Source organism: Saccoglossus kowalevskii, chromosome 7 (assembly GCF_978046115.1).
Source record: "Saccoglossus kowalevskii chromosome 7, keSacKowa6.1, whole genome shotgun sequence".
Lineage (NCBI taxonomy): Eukaryota > Metazoa > Hemichordata > Enteropneusta > Harrimaniidae > Saccoglossus > Saccoglossus kowalevskii.
Genome location: NC_140647.1, coordinates 23,074,351 through 23,093,610, shown reverse-complemented (window position 1 = coordinate 23,093,610; position 19,260 = coordinate 23,074,351). Strand labels below are relative to the sequence as shown.

Sequence of the window (19,260 nt, the reverse complement as noted above, 5' to 3'; positions counted from 1 at the left end):
ACAATGTTCCACGTTCACAATGAAGTCTCGCTTATTTCATACGGTAGATCTCACGTAGATTCCGTCTTGCAACAGTACTTTATTCAACTTTTCGAGATATCAAAACAAACTCGATTACTATTTTCGACTGTCTGTGTTGTCAAATAGATATGTTTCCCGTAATTTGACGATTACGCACGTGTTCAGATTTCATGTACCCACGATTTTGTTTAAAAGGGAGTCAGCGGTGAAATGAAATAGAGGGTCGATGAAACAAGATCGGAAGATATAGTAATAATCATACCAAAGTACGCAAACACTATGCATCGGAACACAGGTACGAGTTAAAAAAAAATTGTTTGTGCAGCAAATGTGCTAATAACTTTTTAACAGATTAAGCCCCTCCTTTTTTTCAATAATCCACGAGGCATGAATCACGTGACATTCAAATTATCGCTTGTCATTCTAACACTGTAAACTAATAAAGAGCTAGACAATAGCTTTGTAAGTGCATTAGGCGGTTTTTAGAACAAATACGAACATCCATAATGCCAGTTTTCCGGCACTTAGTGTCTTATAGAAGGGATGAAGTGTCGAAATCAAGATACTGATACGCTCTATAGTTGACGTTTGTATCCATGCGTAATATCCTCTTCTTGTAACCGTTCGCCCACCCACGCTGGCTGAACCGACTGTCGGGACAAGGATAAGTTTACATCATCGAGTATAGATAGCTACATTCGTTCTGAGTAACACAGTGTCAGTGTTTTCACCCAGTTGCTGGTAAGAGTTGGATTCACCATCATACCTACCAGGGACCATTTTCAGTCGATACTGTGTTGAAGTGAGTTGCACTTTTTATATTTCGAGTCGATATTTCAATGAATGTTACTATATATGTATAGAATAATAATTTCATATCCAACAATTCGATTTGTACTGATGTTAACGTTCTTTGTGTATTTATCTGTTTATTGTGATTGTTATAAAATATTCTAATCGTAAGGATTGTGTAATATCGCCGAAAAAAAATGACACTCGTAATGACAAACAGCATAGCTGGGTGATATTCTTGACAAATACGTATGTGATTAAGTAGCATGTACAACCTGCCATACAAATCCCCGGAAATCTCCCCTAGTCTAGACTTTTACGACCAATGTGTATGTCCAGAATCTTCAAGTTGTAGCTCTCATTGACTTGTATACGATCACGTTGTACGCTAGAAGTGACCGTGTTTACACTAGAATTAGTAGAATAAACCGTAACGCACGTTAGTATAGACCGTAATGTACACTAGAATCAATAGAATAAACCGTAACGCACGCCAGTATAGACCGTAATGTACACTAGAATCAGTAGAATAAACCGTAACGCACGCCAGTATAGACCGTAATGTACACTAGAATCAGTAGAATAAACCGCAACGCACGCTAGAATAGACCGTAATGTACACTAGAATCAATAGAATAAACCGTAACGCACACTAGTATAGACCGTAATGGACTATCGTGTATGCTAGAACATACCGTATTGTAAACTAGAACTGACCGTGATGTACGCTAGAACGCAGTCCTTCAACAGTGTTATTGAACTGTGGCTAGAGCAGACCGTATTGTCCGCTACAACTAACTGTAATGTACGTTACGACTAACTGTAATGTACACTACGACTAACTGTATTGTATGCTACGACTAACTCTATTGTATGCTACGACTAACTCTATTGTACGCTACGATTAACTGTAATGTACGCTACGACTAACTGTATTGTATGCTACAACTAACTGTAATGTATGCTACGACTAACTTTATTGTATGCTACAACTAACTGTAATGTATGCTACGACTAACTGTATTGTATGCTACAACTAACTGTAATGTATGCTACGACTAACTGTAATGTACGCTACGCCTAACTGTAATGTACACCACGTCTAACTGTAATGTATGCTACGACTAACTGTATTGTACGCTACGACTAACTGTATTGTACGCTACGTCTAACTGTAATATACACTACATCTAACTGTATTGTATGCTACGACTAACTGTAATGTACATTACGACTAACTGTAATGTACACTACGTCTAACTGTAATGTACACCACGTCTAACTGTAATGTACGCTACGACTAACTGTAATGTATGCTACATCTAACTGTAATGTACGCTATGTCTATCTGTAATGTATGCTAAAACTAACTGTAATGTACACCACGTCTAACTGTAATGTATGCTACGACTAACTGTATTGTACGCTACGACTAACTGTATTGTACGCTACGTCTAACTGTAATATACACTACATCTAACTGTATTGTATGCTACGACTAACTGTAATGTACATTACGACTAACTGTAATGTACACTACGTCTAACTGTAATGTACACCACGTCTAATTGTATTGTACGCTACGACTAACTGTATTGTACGCTACGACTAACTGTAATGTACACTACGACTAAGTGTAATGTATGCTACGACTAAATGTAATGTACACTACGTCTAACTGTATTGTATGCTATGTCTATCTGTAATGTATGCTACGCCTAACTGTAATGTACACCACGTCTAACTGTAATGTATGCTACGACTAACTGTATTGTATGCTACGACTAACTGTATTGTACGCTACGTCTAACTGTAATATACACTACATCTAACTGTATTGTATGCTACGACTAACTGTAATGTACATTACGACTAACTGTAATGTACACTACGTCTAACTGTAATGTACACCACGTCTAACTGTAATGTACGCTACGACTAACTGTAATGTATGCTACATCTAACTGTAATGTACGCTATGTCTATCTGTAATGTATGCTAAAACTAACTGTATTGTACGCTACGTCTAACTGTAATGTACACCACGTCTAACTGTATTGTACGCTACTACTAACTGTATTGTACGCTACGACTAACTGTAATGTACGCTACGACTAACTGTAATGTACGCTACGACTAACTGTAATGTACACTACGTCTAACTGTATTGTATGCTATGTCTATCTGTAATGTATGCTACGCCTAACTGTAATGTACACCACGTCTAACTGTAATGTATGCTACGACTAACTGTATTGTACGCTACGACTAACTGTATTGTACGCTACGTGTATCTGTAATATACACTACATCTAACTGTATTGTATGCTACGACTAACTGTAATGTACATTATGACTAACTGTAATGTACACTACGTCTAACTGTAATGTACACCACGTCTAACTGTAATGTACGCTACGACTAACTGTAATGTATGCTACATCTAACTGTAATGTACGCTATGTCTATCTGTAATGTATGCTAAAACTAACTGTATTGTGCGCTACGTCTAACTGTAATATACACTACGTCTAACTGTATTGTATGCTACGTCTAACTGTATTGTACGCTATGTCTATCTGTAATGTATGCTACGTCTAACTGTAATGTACACCACGTCTAACTGTAATGTACGCTACTTCTAACTGTAATGTATGCTACGACTAACTGTATTTACGCTACGACTAACTGTATTGTACGCTACGACTAACTCTATTGTAGGCTAGTATGCTCCGGTCCGTAAAGTACGCTAGAACAGGGTGTAATGTGTGCTAGCACTGGTCGTAATGTACGCTAGAACAGGGTGTAATGTATGCTAGCACTGGTCGTAATGTACGCTAGCACTGGTCGTAATGTACGCTAGAACAGGGTGTAATGTGTGCTAGCACTGGTTGTAATGTACGCTAGCACTGGTCGTAATGTACGCTAGCACTGGTCGTAATGTACGCTAGAACTGGTCTTAATGTATGCTAGAACTGGTCGTAATGTGCGCTAGCACTAGTCGTAATGTACGCTAGCACTGATTGTAATGTACGCTAGCACTGGTCGTAATGTACGCTAGAACTAGTCATAATGTATGCTAGCACTGGTCGTAATGTACGCTAGCACTGGTCGTAATGTACGCTAGAATTAGTCATAATGTATGCTAGCACTGTTCGTAATGTACGCTAGCACTGGTCGTAATGTACGCTAGAACTAGTCGTAATGTATGCTAGCACTGGTCGTAATGTACGCTAGCACTGGTCGTAATGTACGCTAGAACTAGTCGTAATGTATGCTACACTGGTCGTAATGTACGCTAGAACTAGTCGTAATGTATGCTAGCACTGGTCGTAATGTACGCTAGCACTGGTCGTAATGTACGCTAGAACTAGTCGTAATGTATGCTACACTGGTCGTAATGTACGCTAGCACTGGTCGTAATGTACGCTAGAACTAGTCGTAAAATGTATGCTAGCACTGGTCGTAATGTACGCTAGAACAGGGTGTAATGTGTGCTAGCACTGGTCGTAATGTACGCTAGCACTGGTCGTAATGTACGCTAGCACTGGCCGTAATGTACGCTAGAACTAGTCGTAATGTATGCTAGCACTGGTCGTAATGTACGCTAGCACTGGTCGTAATGTACGCTAGCACTGGTCGATATGTACGCTAGCACTGGTCGTAATGAACGCTAGAGCTGGTCGAAATGTACACCAGCACTGGTCGTAATGTACGCTAGAACTAGTCGAAATGTATGCTAGCACTGGTCGTAATGTACGCTAGCACTGGTCGTAATGTACGCTAGAACTGGTCGTAATGTACGCTAGAACTGGTCGTAATGTACACTAGAACCAACTGTAGTATACACTAGAACCGACCTATTTTACGCTAGAATAGACCATAAAGTACGCTAGAATAGACCGTAATTGGTGATAAAGTAAACCGTAATGAATGCTAGAATGAACTATATTGTACCGTGAATAGTGTAGGACTATACTGTATATGATCGTACAATATAATTAACTGTATTGTAGACAAATTTACACCGTAAAATATGCTAGAATATGTCATAATATCCATATACATTCAGTTGTGCATTAGAATATACCATAGTATACACTAGAACAGTTCGTACAGTACGCTACACAAATCTTTAGATTCTTCATAATATGGACATAATATAATAATTCAAAATCTAGTTCGGGTGCCCATGGTTTCTTTTTCGGACTTTCAAATATCCAGTCGCAGTGTATAACACAATTTCAATAAACTACTGTGTCTGTTGAAAATGTGCAAGCCACATCCGTCCTGGAAGTCGCTGAGAGATAATTAAATTACGATCGACTACGGTTGAAGGTAATCAATTGATGGCAGATAATGATAAGACATGTCCATAATGATGTCCGTAGGCGAGTGAAAGGGATATACGATTGACTTTATTCTACTTATTCAGAGACGTGTCTCACGTGATTCCGTGTCGTCTGACCGGGCTTGACGTGACGTTGGCAACAATCGTGCTGCTTTTTTATATGACGACTTATTGTATTAATGAATACGCATCTTTGACCCAAAAAAACATATTTCGCCAGTATGCGTGGGCTTGTGTCCCATGCCGGGTTATATAAATAAACGAATAATCAATTCTCAACGAGTAATTAACATTCGACGCAGAGAATTCATTGTTTAAATATGTTGACATGCGCAAATATACGAGAGAAAAATAGCAGTATCGTGGCAGGGAGTTGTTTAGTACTTTCCTGTAAGAACAGGTGTCAACGAGTTTTATGTGGTCGAAATATTAATTACATACAGACTACGAACATGTAAACACGTAACAAGCGATATTTGAACTCCGAAATGGCAAATACGCCTCGCCACTATAAGTAGACTCGTTTCCCGTTATACTATAACGCACTGCCCTCAAGGTAGATTGAAAGAACGTGCGGTGGACACGCACGTTGGCTAAGAGGTACAAGCGCAAACCGTATCTCTGACGTCACAAGTACACTATATTCTGCACACATATAAAACAAACGTTTAAGACGGATATTTTCTTCCGACAGATTATTATTGTCTTGAACGGGGATGGATCGGTGTAAATGTTGCAGAACCATTTGTGTAGTGCTCTTACTGCTGATTCTTACTTCTCAATGTATACAAGCACAACAGACCCGGAAGATCACTAAGACACACCACCGTACACGATGGTAAGCCATTAATTATGTGTTGAAATGTTTGTAATATTCTTCGATTGACTCAGTCATTACTGTTTGCGCGTGAGCAACATGAAAATATCGACCGAAAACCATCTCATGCGATGATACTAATGAATCGCACAGGTGGTCTGTATAATGTATTTAATATTTATAGACTCGCAATGGGGTCAGGGTTTCGACTGGACGTCGTGAAGACTGCCTTACTATGCCGGTGATTTTCATTACTGTCAATGGTTTATGTTGCTAAAGTACCGAAATAATAATAATAATAATAATAACTGTATTACACCATAGCGTCAGAGGACGCAGTATTGTAATTAACACACGACGCATAACAAAAGCTAACAGAAGAAATGAGGTATAAGGCCATTTCCATAGATATTGTGTGTTTTTTTTACAGTGGGGGATGGGTCAATTCTCAGCATAGACCAGAATGTATGGGCGGTGGTATAGGTATACTGGGAAAACGGACGATTGACAGGTAAAAATTCTTCTTAGTAATTGTAATTTCAACCCGTATGTGGCGTGATTATATAGTCCCAATGTTGAACATGTGCGAGGGTGACGCCGTCAATGTGGCGCAACTTTTCAAAACAAGGAAGTCGCCCGAACCTATGTGTTTTTACTGACAAATACGTTCTATTACTGTTATTTCTACTGCCAATAAATAATGATACATATTCTATATTAATTACTCTACTGATAAACCGCTATTCGATACTAAAATTAAACCGATATTGTTGGATGTTGGTATGTCTGATACTCACTAGACGATTATTCATGTAACATTGAAGACAGGCGCTACAACCGATACATGTACTTTATGGAAACAATCTGATTAAAATCTGATGTAGTGTACGGGCTTTAATTATTTTGACTATAAACTTATTTTTAATTTTTTTTTTATTACTTTTGTTATTAATGCCCTTTTATTTTATTATTTTACTTTGATTTTGATTTCGTGATTTTTTTTTAATTCTGCCCTACCTACATCTGATCCGACGCCTATGTAAGTCCCGTTCAAATCTCGCGTAAGTAACAGCCAATCACAGTCCCCCTTTTATACAGGCTGTCGGTTGCTTACTTTTCAGTGTAGTGATACTCTACGGGCAATCTTTCTGTACATTATATTTTGCCCACTTGAATAAACGATTAATAGAAAATTGCTAGTATATTTTTATTTGCAAAAGAAATTCCACAGCATTTTACAATTTTTGTCATTACATTGAATATTTTTTTCACTTCCAACAAATATGTACACTTCCAGATACATCTTCGCCAGCCAAGGTTCGTTCATTCAGTCATCGCTTCAATTTTACATCACTGAGCATAATAGAATGGAAGCAAAAAAATAAGTAAATCGTAATGATTAGAACACTGTAAACAGCTATAGTAAACAATGCAAACTGATTTTAAATTGTATAACGGTCACCGGCCCACGGCATCGACGCAGAAAATTGGAGCAAACAAATATTTCCTGATCAATTGCGATGTGTTCCAAATAAAAAATATTTTATTCCAGTCCAAATCAGCTCAATTACTTTAATAAAGAGTTATTGCATAATGTACAAAATGTTGATACAATTTGATGAATATTTACAGCTACGGCTTCAATACCGTAGACGATGTTGGCCCGATCTTCAACAAAACATCACCCGTCTCCAGGGCATGGCAGGCGACTGGAAAAAGACACTAGTGTTCGGTCGAAACGGTGGAAACAAAATCGTCACTCCCAGAATAACTATGCAAAATAACGATCTAAAGTCGAACCATTCGAGCCACAATATTAACATCAAAATGACTTTCGTTGCATTTGACAATGATAAACTTACCGTAAAGCCGTGTTATTCTCGGTCGCTAACGTCGGTGTAATCCACCATTTTATTTGAGTGTTTGCCACCCGACTCCGCCCGGTGACGTCATCATGTGCGCCATAGAAGGAGGTCTGTGATTCGTTGACTAAAATCGTCGATAGTGGGTCTCGTTGAAATCTCGTTACATAGGCATCGGCTCAGATGTAGGTAGGGCGGAATTAAAAAAATCACAAAATCAAAATCAAAGTAAAATAATAAAATAAAATAAAATAAAAGGGCATTAATAACAAAAGTAATAAAAAATAAAATTAAAATAAGTTTATAGCCAAAATAATTAAAGCCCGTACACTACATCAGATTTTAATCAGATTGTTTATGGAAAATGATAAAAAAGATTTAATATTTATGTATTTTCGATCAGGCAAAAAGCGGAAGAAGATTTCCGTTACACATTAAAGGAGAGCGACGTACCAACCATCGTACAACGACAGCCACATTATGAGATTAAACAAAAAGTTAAAAGCCTTCTGATCAGAAAAATTATCGAAGGAATCTTAATTGAAGAAGGACGATGAACATACTGACTGTATTTCTTTTTTCCATAATTTCTTGTGGTAAGTATAATGCATGTACATATGTTTCCACAGTTCATGACGTCACATTAGTGTAACGTTTCGTTTAAAGTGCCATTGTCGTCGCGCTTTAAGATCGCCTTAAACAGCTGCGGCAGTGATCGTCATGCATTGTGCGTTCGACTTTCTTGTAATGAAAGAATGCATTTTACTTGCGTTATTATGTCGCATGGGACCCACATTAAACACGATGCGGTGCGACGACGTGTTGCAATTTAAGTTCAATAAAAATTCTCATTTATCTAATTGGTATCATTATCATGCGTCAAAACACTAATTAGTTTTTCTTCATTGTCTAAGATTGAAGAGTGGCGGTCGTCGCGCCGCGTTGTGTTCGATGTGGGACTCATAGCGATGTACACAGCGCGTGTAAAATACATTATTTTGATACGAAATTAGAACACGCGTAAGTTACCCGACGCGTGGGGGGGGGGGGGGCATCCACACACGAATCAAATGAAAAGAAATGTAACGGGTAGATATATACATGTATGCCATCAGATCAAAGGCAATAATGTGCCGCAGTTGTTGTTGTATTTGGTATCATCGTATTATAGACATTGTATCGTAGAGACCGTGTTTTGATTTATTACGAGTTACGCTGAAAAAGAAACATTTGGACACTCATTAATATCTGGTTTAGTATGGGCAATATGGGTTAAGTACGGTCACGATAAATAAATATAGATAGATAAATATCGCGACCGTACCTAGATAATGATCTTATTTTTACCATGACCTCAATCAAAGCACCGTAGTTTTCTTCTAGCTTGTTGGGAACTTACCCACACGCAATTGTCTGACACAATATTCGGGGATGGGGCAGTTTCGTGCGTCGTTACATGGCAACATGTCTAAGGGGAATAAAATTCACTGTATCTATTGCTGCCGTGGTTCACGACTAAGCCAGCCGGATAGGTCTAACGTAGCTACTGTAAATTATCATTACATACACGTGTCTGTATTTTATGATAAGCTGAGATTTATTTTCCAGAATTTTGAAATTTATTTCTTTATATTTGTCAAAATTTACACGCCAAATAAGGTAGTGGAGAATCATTTCATTTTTACTCCATCAGCGAAAATAAATTGAAATTTGAAAATTAAACATTTTACAGTATTTCCGCCGAGTCGATGGCATCACGTAAACACACGGCGTGTCACAGAAAGATGAAAAAAAATATAAATATAAATTGTATTTAGTCGGAAATATTATGTCAACGATGATGGTAAAGATGTTACTAAAAGTTTTAGTTTAAGAGATATGTGATATTTTTCAAGTAGAAGTTTCCGACCTCAAACCTTTGAGCGCTGGGGATAAACAAGCATAATTTGGTCCAGAATTGTCAGGGAAATTATTAAAAAACAACAACATGTAATTGCGCAAAATGCTGCACCTATAATTTGATGGGATAAAATATACTTCAGTAATTATAGCATTGTATCCAGAAAACAAAAGCGTAATAAGAATATCGCATTGAATACAAAACATCGGGATGTACGTGCATGTTCGGTGCTCTGATTACAGTCTATGTACATCAACTAGTTTTCATAATAATTCTTACAATGTTTGTTCCCTCTTCGCATAACTTCCGATTTACGATTGCTAACGCTGTTCCCATAACTAATTTGCCGCATACTTTGCATTCCTTCCGCAGCCTTCACGCGTCATAGTACTGCCGTGACGTCACTGTGAACCAGCCCTCTCATTCCGGCGAACATACCAAGTTTATTTTTGAAATGGACATTTCCTCGTCCGTACTTTAATATCAACGCGGCAACCATACATCAATACAATTATTCGAATCAACTACTTTAGACTGAGTGGCCTCTTGTCATTGTTTTGGGAGCACAGTTCGGTCAACGATAATGCTTGTTTTCCTCGGGTGTAATTTTAAAAGCAGTTATCGATGCTTATAGGAAGGTTGAACGGTGCACATTCATCACCAAGATAATAGGCACGTCAGTATCTTACCTTGATTAAAAAATAACTTGTTTACGTACATTATTATTATTTTTCTAAATGTTTATTTGTGGAAAGCAATTAAAATTTTGTGAACTTATATGACAATTTATCCGACTTGTTAAATATAAGAATCCACAGGGGCCTTTAATATATTGACTGGAACTTATTAAAACTCAATAATATTTTCGATGGAAGTAAACCGCTGTAATGTAAGTACAATGCACATACAATTGTATAAAAATACAGTGACGGGGTATTTACGGTGTATACCACTTTTTCCTTCTGGGTGTACATATATTAAATATTTATATAGAGTGACAGAAGGCAATATTTAAAGTTTTGCATTCTTTTTAGTGCATTTGTTTTGTATTGTATTTTGATATACAAACTGAATCGTTATTTTATCCTGTACAACATAGTATTTGTTCGACAATGAATTACGCAAATGCGCAGGCGCGTTTAGTTACTAGTACGTACTCAGGCTATTTTATCCAAGCGCATGCAGAGTTCAGTAGTATTTGATGTATTTAAAACCAATCACAATTTAGTACAATGTATATCGAGATGCAATACTAAATGAAAACAGTGCTAAATATAGTTAACTTATCAACATTTTCCATAGTTATGTGTCTTTATTTCGTGGTTGTAACGCGTGCACCAGGTCTGCAGCCTCCGCACTAACCCATAGTTTCACCGTTCCTGTGGGTAGTTACGGCTTTCACGGCATCTACCTCTAAATCATGATAACTAGATGTGTAGTCTCGGCTTCCAGTGCCTCTCATGACTATCTCATCACAGGGAGTTGGACAGACTTATGTATTTTAATAAATTATTAAATAATAAATTGTTATATAACTTTTCTTTTACCCCCCCCCCCTCCTGGTCTTTACCCCCCTTGTTTATACCACTCTTTCCTTTATCACAACTTAGTTACGCGCTAATGTTATATGCAAATTTTAACGCGCGATGGAGACACGCCCTATTATAGTAAAATATCCCAAGGGTTGAAACGCGCCAGGACTGTGGCATGAGCACAACCACAGTCAGCTGGCGCAAACGTGATAATAAAATAAATACGATATTTACTATATGGGGGCTGCCATCTTGAATGACGCATACAACTAAATAAGAGACAAGTTGTGAAACGCGTTTTTCAGATTCATACAAATCAGGACAAAAATACCAATCTTTCACAAAAATACGGTCCGTTGGGGTTATATTAAGCCAACCGATAACAAAATTCGGCATAATTCGTCGTTTTTGTGTGGAAAAATCCCTTGCATACGAACACCTAATTACGCGAAGAACATAGAACACTCAGCCGGGGTATTTGAAACCGAAATTGTCATCTAAGCGTTAGGCTGTCGCTGATTGGCTGCTGAGCTGGAATGCCAATTTTTAGTTTTAAATACCCCCAGGAAAGTGTTCTATGTTGTTCGCGTAATTAGGTGTTCGTATGCAAGGGATTTTTCCACACAAAAACGACGAATTAGGCCGAATTTTGTTATCAGTTGGCTTAATATAACCCCAACGGACCGTATTTGTGTGAAAGATTGGTATTTTTGTCCTGATTTGTAGGAATCTGAAAAACGCGTTTCACAACTTGTCTCTTATCAGAGGTACATTACTTGGGGTTTGCAACTCGCATAGTACTGTATGGTGACATCATGTCAAGATCCCATTCAAGTCTCTTCTCGTAGATAGCGAGACTGAGGCTACAACCTTCTGACATGACGCATATCAATGTTCAAGGTTTGTAATGAAAAAAATAAACTTTTCTTGTCACCATCATAGTGAAAAATGTAATACAACGAAAATGTACAGAAAATATAGTTCTCGTAATCCGTCATATCGTGGGCAGCTATTTTGATCCACCTGGACATCCCAGTATCCTAGTTACCTCGGGCATGCGCATTCGCATTTTTTCTGAGTTGGAACGCTTATGCGAGAGCGAGATTGTGACGGGATCTTGGTATCATGTCACCGTAGTTACAAACCCCAAGTAATGTACCTCTGCTCTTATTTAGTTTTATGCGTCATTCAAGATGGCGGCCCCCATATAATAAATATCATATTTATTTAATTATCACGTGTGCGCCTGCTGACTGTGCACAACCGTAAAGCAGGTGGGCATTTAATTTATTCATGAGATGCATTAATAAACAAAAATACTGCGCGCGATTTTTTTTAAATCCGGCGAGTGTAATCTCCGACGCGATACAACTTCAATGAATCAGTGACTCTTCTGTAAAATGGTTTCTACTTCAAATGTCGTTCGCGTTGCTCTTCGAGATCTTTCTAATGAAAATAATCAACATAGCAGCAGCACAATTCATGGGAAAATTGTTTACTTCTGATCATGTGACAACAATATATGAGTCATTCTTTGCGATTGAGGTCAAAGATCGCAACATCCGGTTTCCGGCTTTACGGTTGTGCTCCTGCCATGTCGCTCGATCGCAATGAGTTTTAATTTGACAAATATTCAAGTGCAAATGCAATTGTGTCACTTTCTAATGTTATCCATGTCATTACAGATGCCATATTTGTAAAGAAAACGAACCTTGAAAGGTTCGAATGCGTGATTTTATGCCACAGTCCTGGCGCGTTTCAACCCTTGGGATATTTTCCTATAATAGGGCGTGTCTACATCGCGCGTTAAAATTTGCATATAACGTTAGCGTGTAACAAAGTTGTGATAAAAGAAAGAGTGGTATAAACAAGGATCAGTGATTACTTGAAATCGATACCAGGAGGGGGGGGGTAAAGAAAAGTTATATAACAATTTATTATTTAATAATTTATTAAAATATATAAGTTTGTCCAACTCCCTGTGATCTCATGATAGTCTGCTGGCTGTTACATTCTCCGCTGTTTCCCACCGTTACACCGTCACTTACTATACTATACCTACCAATGCCATGCGGTTTTTTTCGGCAATCACCACATTCGTTTTTATTGCTTGGATTCGAATTTTAAATCTTCTCTAGTTTAGTTTGTGTGTGGTTTCTTGAGTTCATGTTCGGCAGATAGGTGTACTAATTGCCTTGTCACTTTGGGGGTCGGTGGATTATTTCCTTCGCCTTTTCCACAAAGTTGTATATTATTTGTAGCACATTATACACATTATTTCTCAAGCAACGTATTCTGTAAACTTAATGCAAAATTTACTAAAATATTGCCTTATACTACAAAAAATATATATAATATAATAGTAAATAAATTTATGTTTTTCGCTGTCTCTAAATGATTTCGATTTTCAATCTAAGCATACCTGCGACATGTATTCATATGTAGAATCAAACACCGTGTTATGTGCAGGGTGGGGGTTGCGCTAGGGTATTGTGGGGACTTTTTGGCAACTTTTCCAAGGAAGTTTTTCTGCAACCTAATTAATTTACTCATACCAAAACAAATGGAAATGAATATACATGTATAAACAACTGTCGGGATATATTTTCACAGCGGTACTAAAGGACCTAGCCTAACATGTAGGCGGGAGTAGGCCCTCGCCGGCCGACCGGCACGGCGGAGGGCGCAACTCACACAACTTCGTCAGGCTATTAAGTACCGTAACACAAGTAAAATTGTTTAACAACTTAATTACTATTTTAAGATACATTTCAAATCTGCCACTTGTTCAAGTTGTAAACGGATGAATATATAACCGGAAGCTGTACAGAACATCCGATGGGGGGAGGGGGTACATATAGAAAATATGAAACTTGAATACAGTACACCTTCCTGGTGTGCGCGTAGCCATCAAATTGTAACGATATACACATGTACTAGTATTAATTGAACGACGCGAGACAATAGGACACCAAATTTGATCCCATGAGAACGTGGAATTGTGAAAGACACGTCCCCATGTGAGTTGAGACCGGATTGCATTTTATTATCGTAATAAATTGAAATGAAGTCACTGCCCTGGGTGTCGCACTAAATGCAGCTCTGTCATGATTGTCAATTTATATTAAGCACTGAAAATAAAAAAGGCGGAGATTGTTGGGTTATAAATTGAAGATATGCCGCTGCGTTTACTCTAGTGTTGACGAGGGAAAGAAACTCGGATATCTCACAGGACGCCCTGTATAATTTACTTTATTTAATTGCTGTTAATCTCGCTATTATGGCATATGTACACACTCATTTCACGTCGTTTCCATACCTTTGACATTTGAGTTTGTGTAAAGTGCATTTACTTCTACTCTCGTTGAACGTAATTCTTAATTTATTGTATCGTTTTTTTTTTTGTTACTGTGTATAGCAACCCCTGAGCGTCAACTTGTGTTTTCACTCGCAACTGCACGACGTAGCAAAAAGGAGAAATTTTCAGAAGACATCGTGCACTGTTTGCAGTACTGAAATAATCTTATTCGTAATAAATAAAACCAATTTCAATTTTGGAAAACATGTTTGGTTACTTTCCCTCCCTATAAAAATGCCGTATCATCTGCCCGCGATGCAATTCTTACAAAATACACATTCACTACATAAAATATTTCGTTCCTTGTAATTATTTATTTAAAAAAAGTCACACTGCCTCAAAGAATTATAAAAAGAATATTCCCCCTACCCTCAGATAATGACTGGCTTTGAACAATAAACATTTCCACTGACTATATACCTCATGTATTGGTGTTGGCCGAATACAATTTTAATGTCGTCTATGCGGCCTAGCCGGATATTGTAGCTTTCTCCCCAGAACGGCTGACAAAGCATAGTCCGCATTGCTCAGTTGCTACAAGGCATACACATTGATCTATTGTTGCCAAAATCTGCATTGATCTGTATCGGTGTCATAAAACACAATGGAAGGGATGCTGGGAGTATGGATTTCACAAGAGACAATTTCCTTTTACTGTTCACAATATCAATTCTGAATGAATTGATTTCCGTATTTCTGTGCACCCGAGTAACAACACTTTCGACTGTTTCGAGTAACAACACAGTGTATGGCCCAATATATTGGTGATATGCGAGTTTCACACATGTGCAAGTCTTAGTACTGCAAATGAAAACTGCAATAATAAAATGACACAACACTGCCCATTTGGTACGTGTGTAGTTTTTTGTTGTATTTTTGATACATGGACTAGCATGTTTAACACACATTTTTGACACTTTTCTTTTTGTCAATTTCAAATTTTCCACTCAACGTATGAAATATGTGCTTCTTACGTGAACACCAAGGACCATACAGCTACAGTGTGAAACAAAAAATCACAAACGTCTTGGGCTAAAATTTTAAAAACGCCCAACATCCGGGGCTTTCGCAGTAAACGTCATGACTGTTAACGTCGGTTGCTATAAACCTGACGCGTTTGATGTGTTTTACTTTGTCATCTATATGACTTGCAAGTTCGGTATTTTTGCTCGCGATTTCAGGTAGTGAGGATCACTATACGCTAGGTATGTTTGGCTTGTAAATTTGACATGGTTGGTACATTTGTCGCTTTTACATGCGTGGCATGCTTGAAATTTGTGCTACCAATTTTTGCTGTGGAAGCCTTCCATGTTAACGGAATGTGCCTAGAATCGAACTGCTCTCAACAAACCGGTTGAAGCAAATGGGAACCGAACATATTATTTTTTTCAAAAATGTGTAACCATGTGTTCATCGTTTAAGTATATAATATATCTTAAATGATGGCTCAAACGGCACTCTTTATTGCTCAACTGTGACACGAACGGTTTGTTCATATTTCTAAAAAAAATGTTATTTTGATTATAGCAGTTTGTCACCAAATAAAATTTCGTGCTAGACCGATTGTGAATACTTAGAAGATGGGAGAAAAATGCATTCAATTCATTTCATTTACACATCGATACACTTTAAGAATTAAAAATAGAGGCCTAAAAATTATACCCGAGGAGAACCAATAAACCCTGTAGATTTACGTAATGTCGTTATGATATGGCGCGCATCTTAGAATTGCATATTATGAAAAAATGCAGTGAGCACGCCCTCAAGTCTAAGAGCGATATACTATTAGGAATAATAACACACATGTCATTAAGGCATTTCGCTCTGCGCAAGATATGGACGAAGACAGGCACAGACGAGCGTTAAGTTCGGTTCATATTATTTGGGGTCTCAGTATTACCTAGCGTCTGGACAGACGAGCATAGTCACACTGATGTGACATCATAAACTGACAACGCCCTCACTATTTTTTATTAATTGAGTTTTTTACCAGGTATTGTACCCCCAAAAAATTTTTACAAAACAAAATTAAATTTTCAGATTAATAGACACGCCTTTGTGTGAATGAATGACACAATTATATTTGAGCTAATTGGGCTTTTGTTTTTAGCAGTGATTGTTTTTTAATAATTGATGTTTTGCAAGATATTGCACCACAAATGCTCAAATAATTAGTTTCAAGAAGGTTTTTTTTATATTTACGAAAGAGAAAGGGTGTCAAGGTAATATTAGCCAAACCAAAGAAAAATTTACATGGATATGAAACCCATTATGTCATGTTTGGCTTTGTATCAAGACAAATCAAATTAGAAAAAGTGTTTCTATGAAATTGGTATGACACATGACAATATAATCGTCTTGTTCAGTTCCGGGCACACCAAACCGTTGAGTTAATTCTTTATGTCAAAATAGACTATTGATTGGCTATATTGGCTACGCATTTTCACTGCATTCCACAGAAACTGGACATCATAACAAACAAAATGACCAACAATCAACCGTAAAAGTTTTTACGATTTAAACGATATTGTTATTAATTCAAGACAAGCTATAGTATTGTGTGCAGACTTTCAACCGAATCAAGAAATATATTGGCACAGACCTGACAAAAAAAAAAGAAAAAGAAAAAAAAGGCCAATAATTTGCTATTTGCATTCGAACTTGAAATATATCCCAATAAGCGTAATCAGGGTTTGAAGTTTGAATGAAATCACCCGGTTCAACATAGTTCCAGATAGTTTAAGTATCAACATTTATGAAATTTAGAAATTACTCCACCAACGTATTCTAAATACTATTGAAATGTTAAGAAATGTAATCAGTTGGCAACCCGATGGTAGGGTCTGTGGTTGAGTTAGTACTAGTAAAGCTGAACTACTGTACGCGAGGGACCTCTGGTGTGCATTTTTCGGGTCGATTCACTCAGTATATCTACGGTGTTTGTGTTGCCTGCCAAGCGAACTGAGTACGTCCAGTGGCATCCACGCATCTAACCGCAACAAAAAAAATGACGAGCATATGTAAGTCTTAAATAGTCACTAATTTCATCAGAAACAGGGGCTGACGTGTATCATTAATCTGTCATAGGTGATGTTCATGCAAAATTTGAATGAAATCGAGCCAGGAATGTCTGAGAAATATTGTGATGTGATACACGCTTGTAATCGACATGTGTCAAGACTGGTAATGCTTACACATGTATACAACTGATGATGATTTCACGCTGTTGGCGTTGGTGGAGCCTTGGAATTATTTTACTTCATGTAGTAACATTTGGGATGAGCTAATAGTCACTTTGCCATCAAAACAATAATTTTAATCCTCTGCGATCATTGGAGAAGAAGTTATGCTGCAAATATTGTAAAATATTCCTACAGATGGACTTTAAGGATATATAGCGAATATAGTAGAAATAACAAATGTAAAGTATAAAATGATTCAAGAATACTGATTTAAAATAATATAAATATATGAAGAAAATACTAGTAAACTGTTTAAATATAGTACTGGAAAATTATCACACTAAAACTCATTGCAAGTTTATCTTTTGCTAGTTGCTTACCCCTTCTGCCGGCCCACTGGCAATTAATGTTATAAACATAACTGAGAAGTGTGCCAACATTTATATGGGTACAACCCCTTGGGCCCTCTAGTGACGAAGAGGTAGAAGTAGCTGACACAGGGGCTGCTCAGAGTGTAGTCGTCTATAAATAAAGATTATGGTTTTTGAAATATTTTACTATATCTTAAGATAGCGAAAGGCTACACAGCCAAACACGTGCACAGGTGTTGATGTATACGTCGTTGCTAAGACGCGCGCCACAGTACCATGTACTTCTACGGGCTCTGTGCGAGCTGTTTTGGAACGTCGGTCGAGGAGCCTGTGAAAACTGTTAATGTCGAGAAAACAGCACAAACTCAACTTTGAAGTAATCCCGAGCAACCAAATTTATACATGTTGTATGTACGTGTAGGGATAGTCTTTTTACACGGTTCAGGAGAGTCTCAACAACTAGCCCAAAGTATAGTTTTATGAGCGTTTTCGGTGGTGAAAATACCCGGATGTCCGCCCGAGAATAGACCGTCGCACCTGTTTATTGTCGATTGCACTCGAAGATAAAATAACGGCGTTGTTTGCTACTGTTGTTATTAAATACACATGTGTGTGTTCCTGGTAATAAAACAATTTATGGGAAAAGTTATCGCAGCAGGTCGTGAGCCTGTGTTGACCAGCGAGCGACATTTGGTATCGCACATTGTCAAGCTAGTTGGCAAAAATGTAAACATATGACTGTTTATCATTAACAATTGTACTATTCTTTCAGGGAGAGAAAATAAGCAGGTCAAATCTCGGGCTCATACTGCCATGAAAACACCAAGGAACGTGGATGTAACAATTTGCGCGGAATGCACTATCGCCCAACTACGTTATCTTTGAATGGCGTGTGCACGTAGATAATTAGTGGATTGGTAGATACGAATACCACGTGACACACACGCCAGGTTAACGTCGAGCAATGCATGATGATTCAATGAATTCAAGGATTCCAACTGCATCATGATCATGAAGCAGGTTTTGAAGCGGATCTCATTCTTCAATTAAACTTTCCATAGACCACAATGTTA

General features: G+C 37.7%; 1 protein-coding gene and 1 long non-coding RNA gene across 2 annotated transcripts; one reads left to right on the top strand and one right to left on the bottom strand.

The window, feature by feature from the left end:
- The first annotated feature begins 751 nt into the window (after positions 1-751).
- LOC144351949 (uncharacterized) lies at positions 752-11,036 on the top strand. The gene is made up of 5 exons (XM_078009226.2): positions 752-823; positions 5,860-6,003; positions 6,413-6,493; positions 8,248-8,440; positions 10,117-11,036. The coding sequence occupies exons 2-4, from the start codon at positions 5,882-5,884 to the stop codon at positions 8,399-8,401; spliced, it is 357 nt and encodes a 118-aa protein (XP_077865352.1). The 5' UTR covers positions 752-823; positions 5,860-5,881; the 3' UTR covers positions 8,402-8,440; positions 10,117-11,036.
- LOC146740865 (uncharacterized) lies at positions 6,923-8,175 on the bottom strand. Its single transcript, XR_014929995.1, has 2 exons — positions 7,845-8,175; positions 6,923-7,335 (listed from the first exon to the last, which is right to left on the bottom strand). It is a non-coding gene; the product is annotated as an uncharacterized LOC146740865 (long non-coding RNA).
- Positions 11,037-19,260: the final 8,224 nt, after the last annotated feature.

Coding starts and splice junctions, on each gene's coding strand:
- LOC144351949 (XM_078009226.2), top strand. CDS start 5,882: ATGGATCGGTGTAAATGTTGCAGAACCATTTGTGTAGTGCTCTTACTG. Junction 6,004..6,412: donor ACACACCACCGTACACGATG/GTAAGCCATTAA, acceptor TTTTTTTTACAG/TGGGGGATGGGTCAATTCTC. Junction 6,494..8,247: donor GGAAAACGGACGATTGACAG/GTAAAAATTCTT, acceptor ATTTTCGATCAG/GCAAAAAGCGGAAGAAGATT.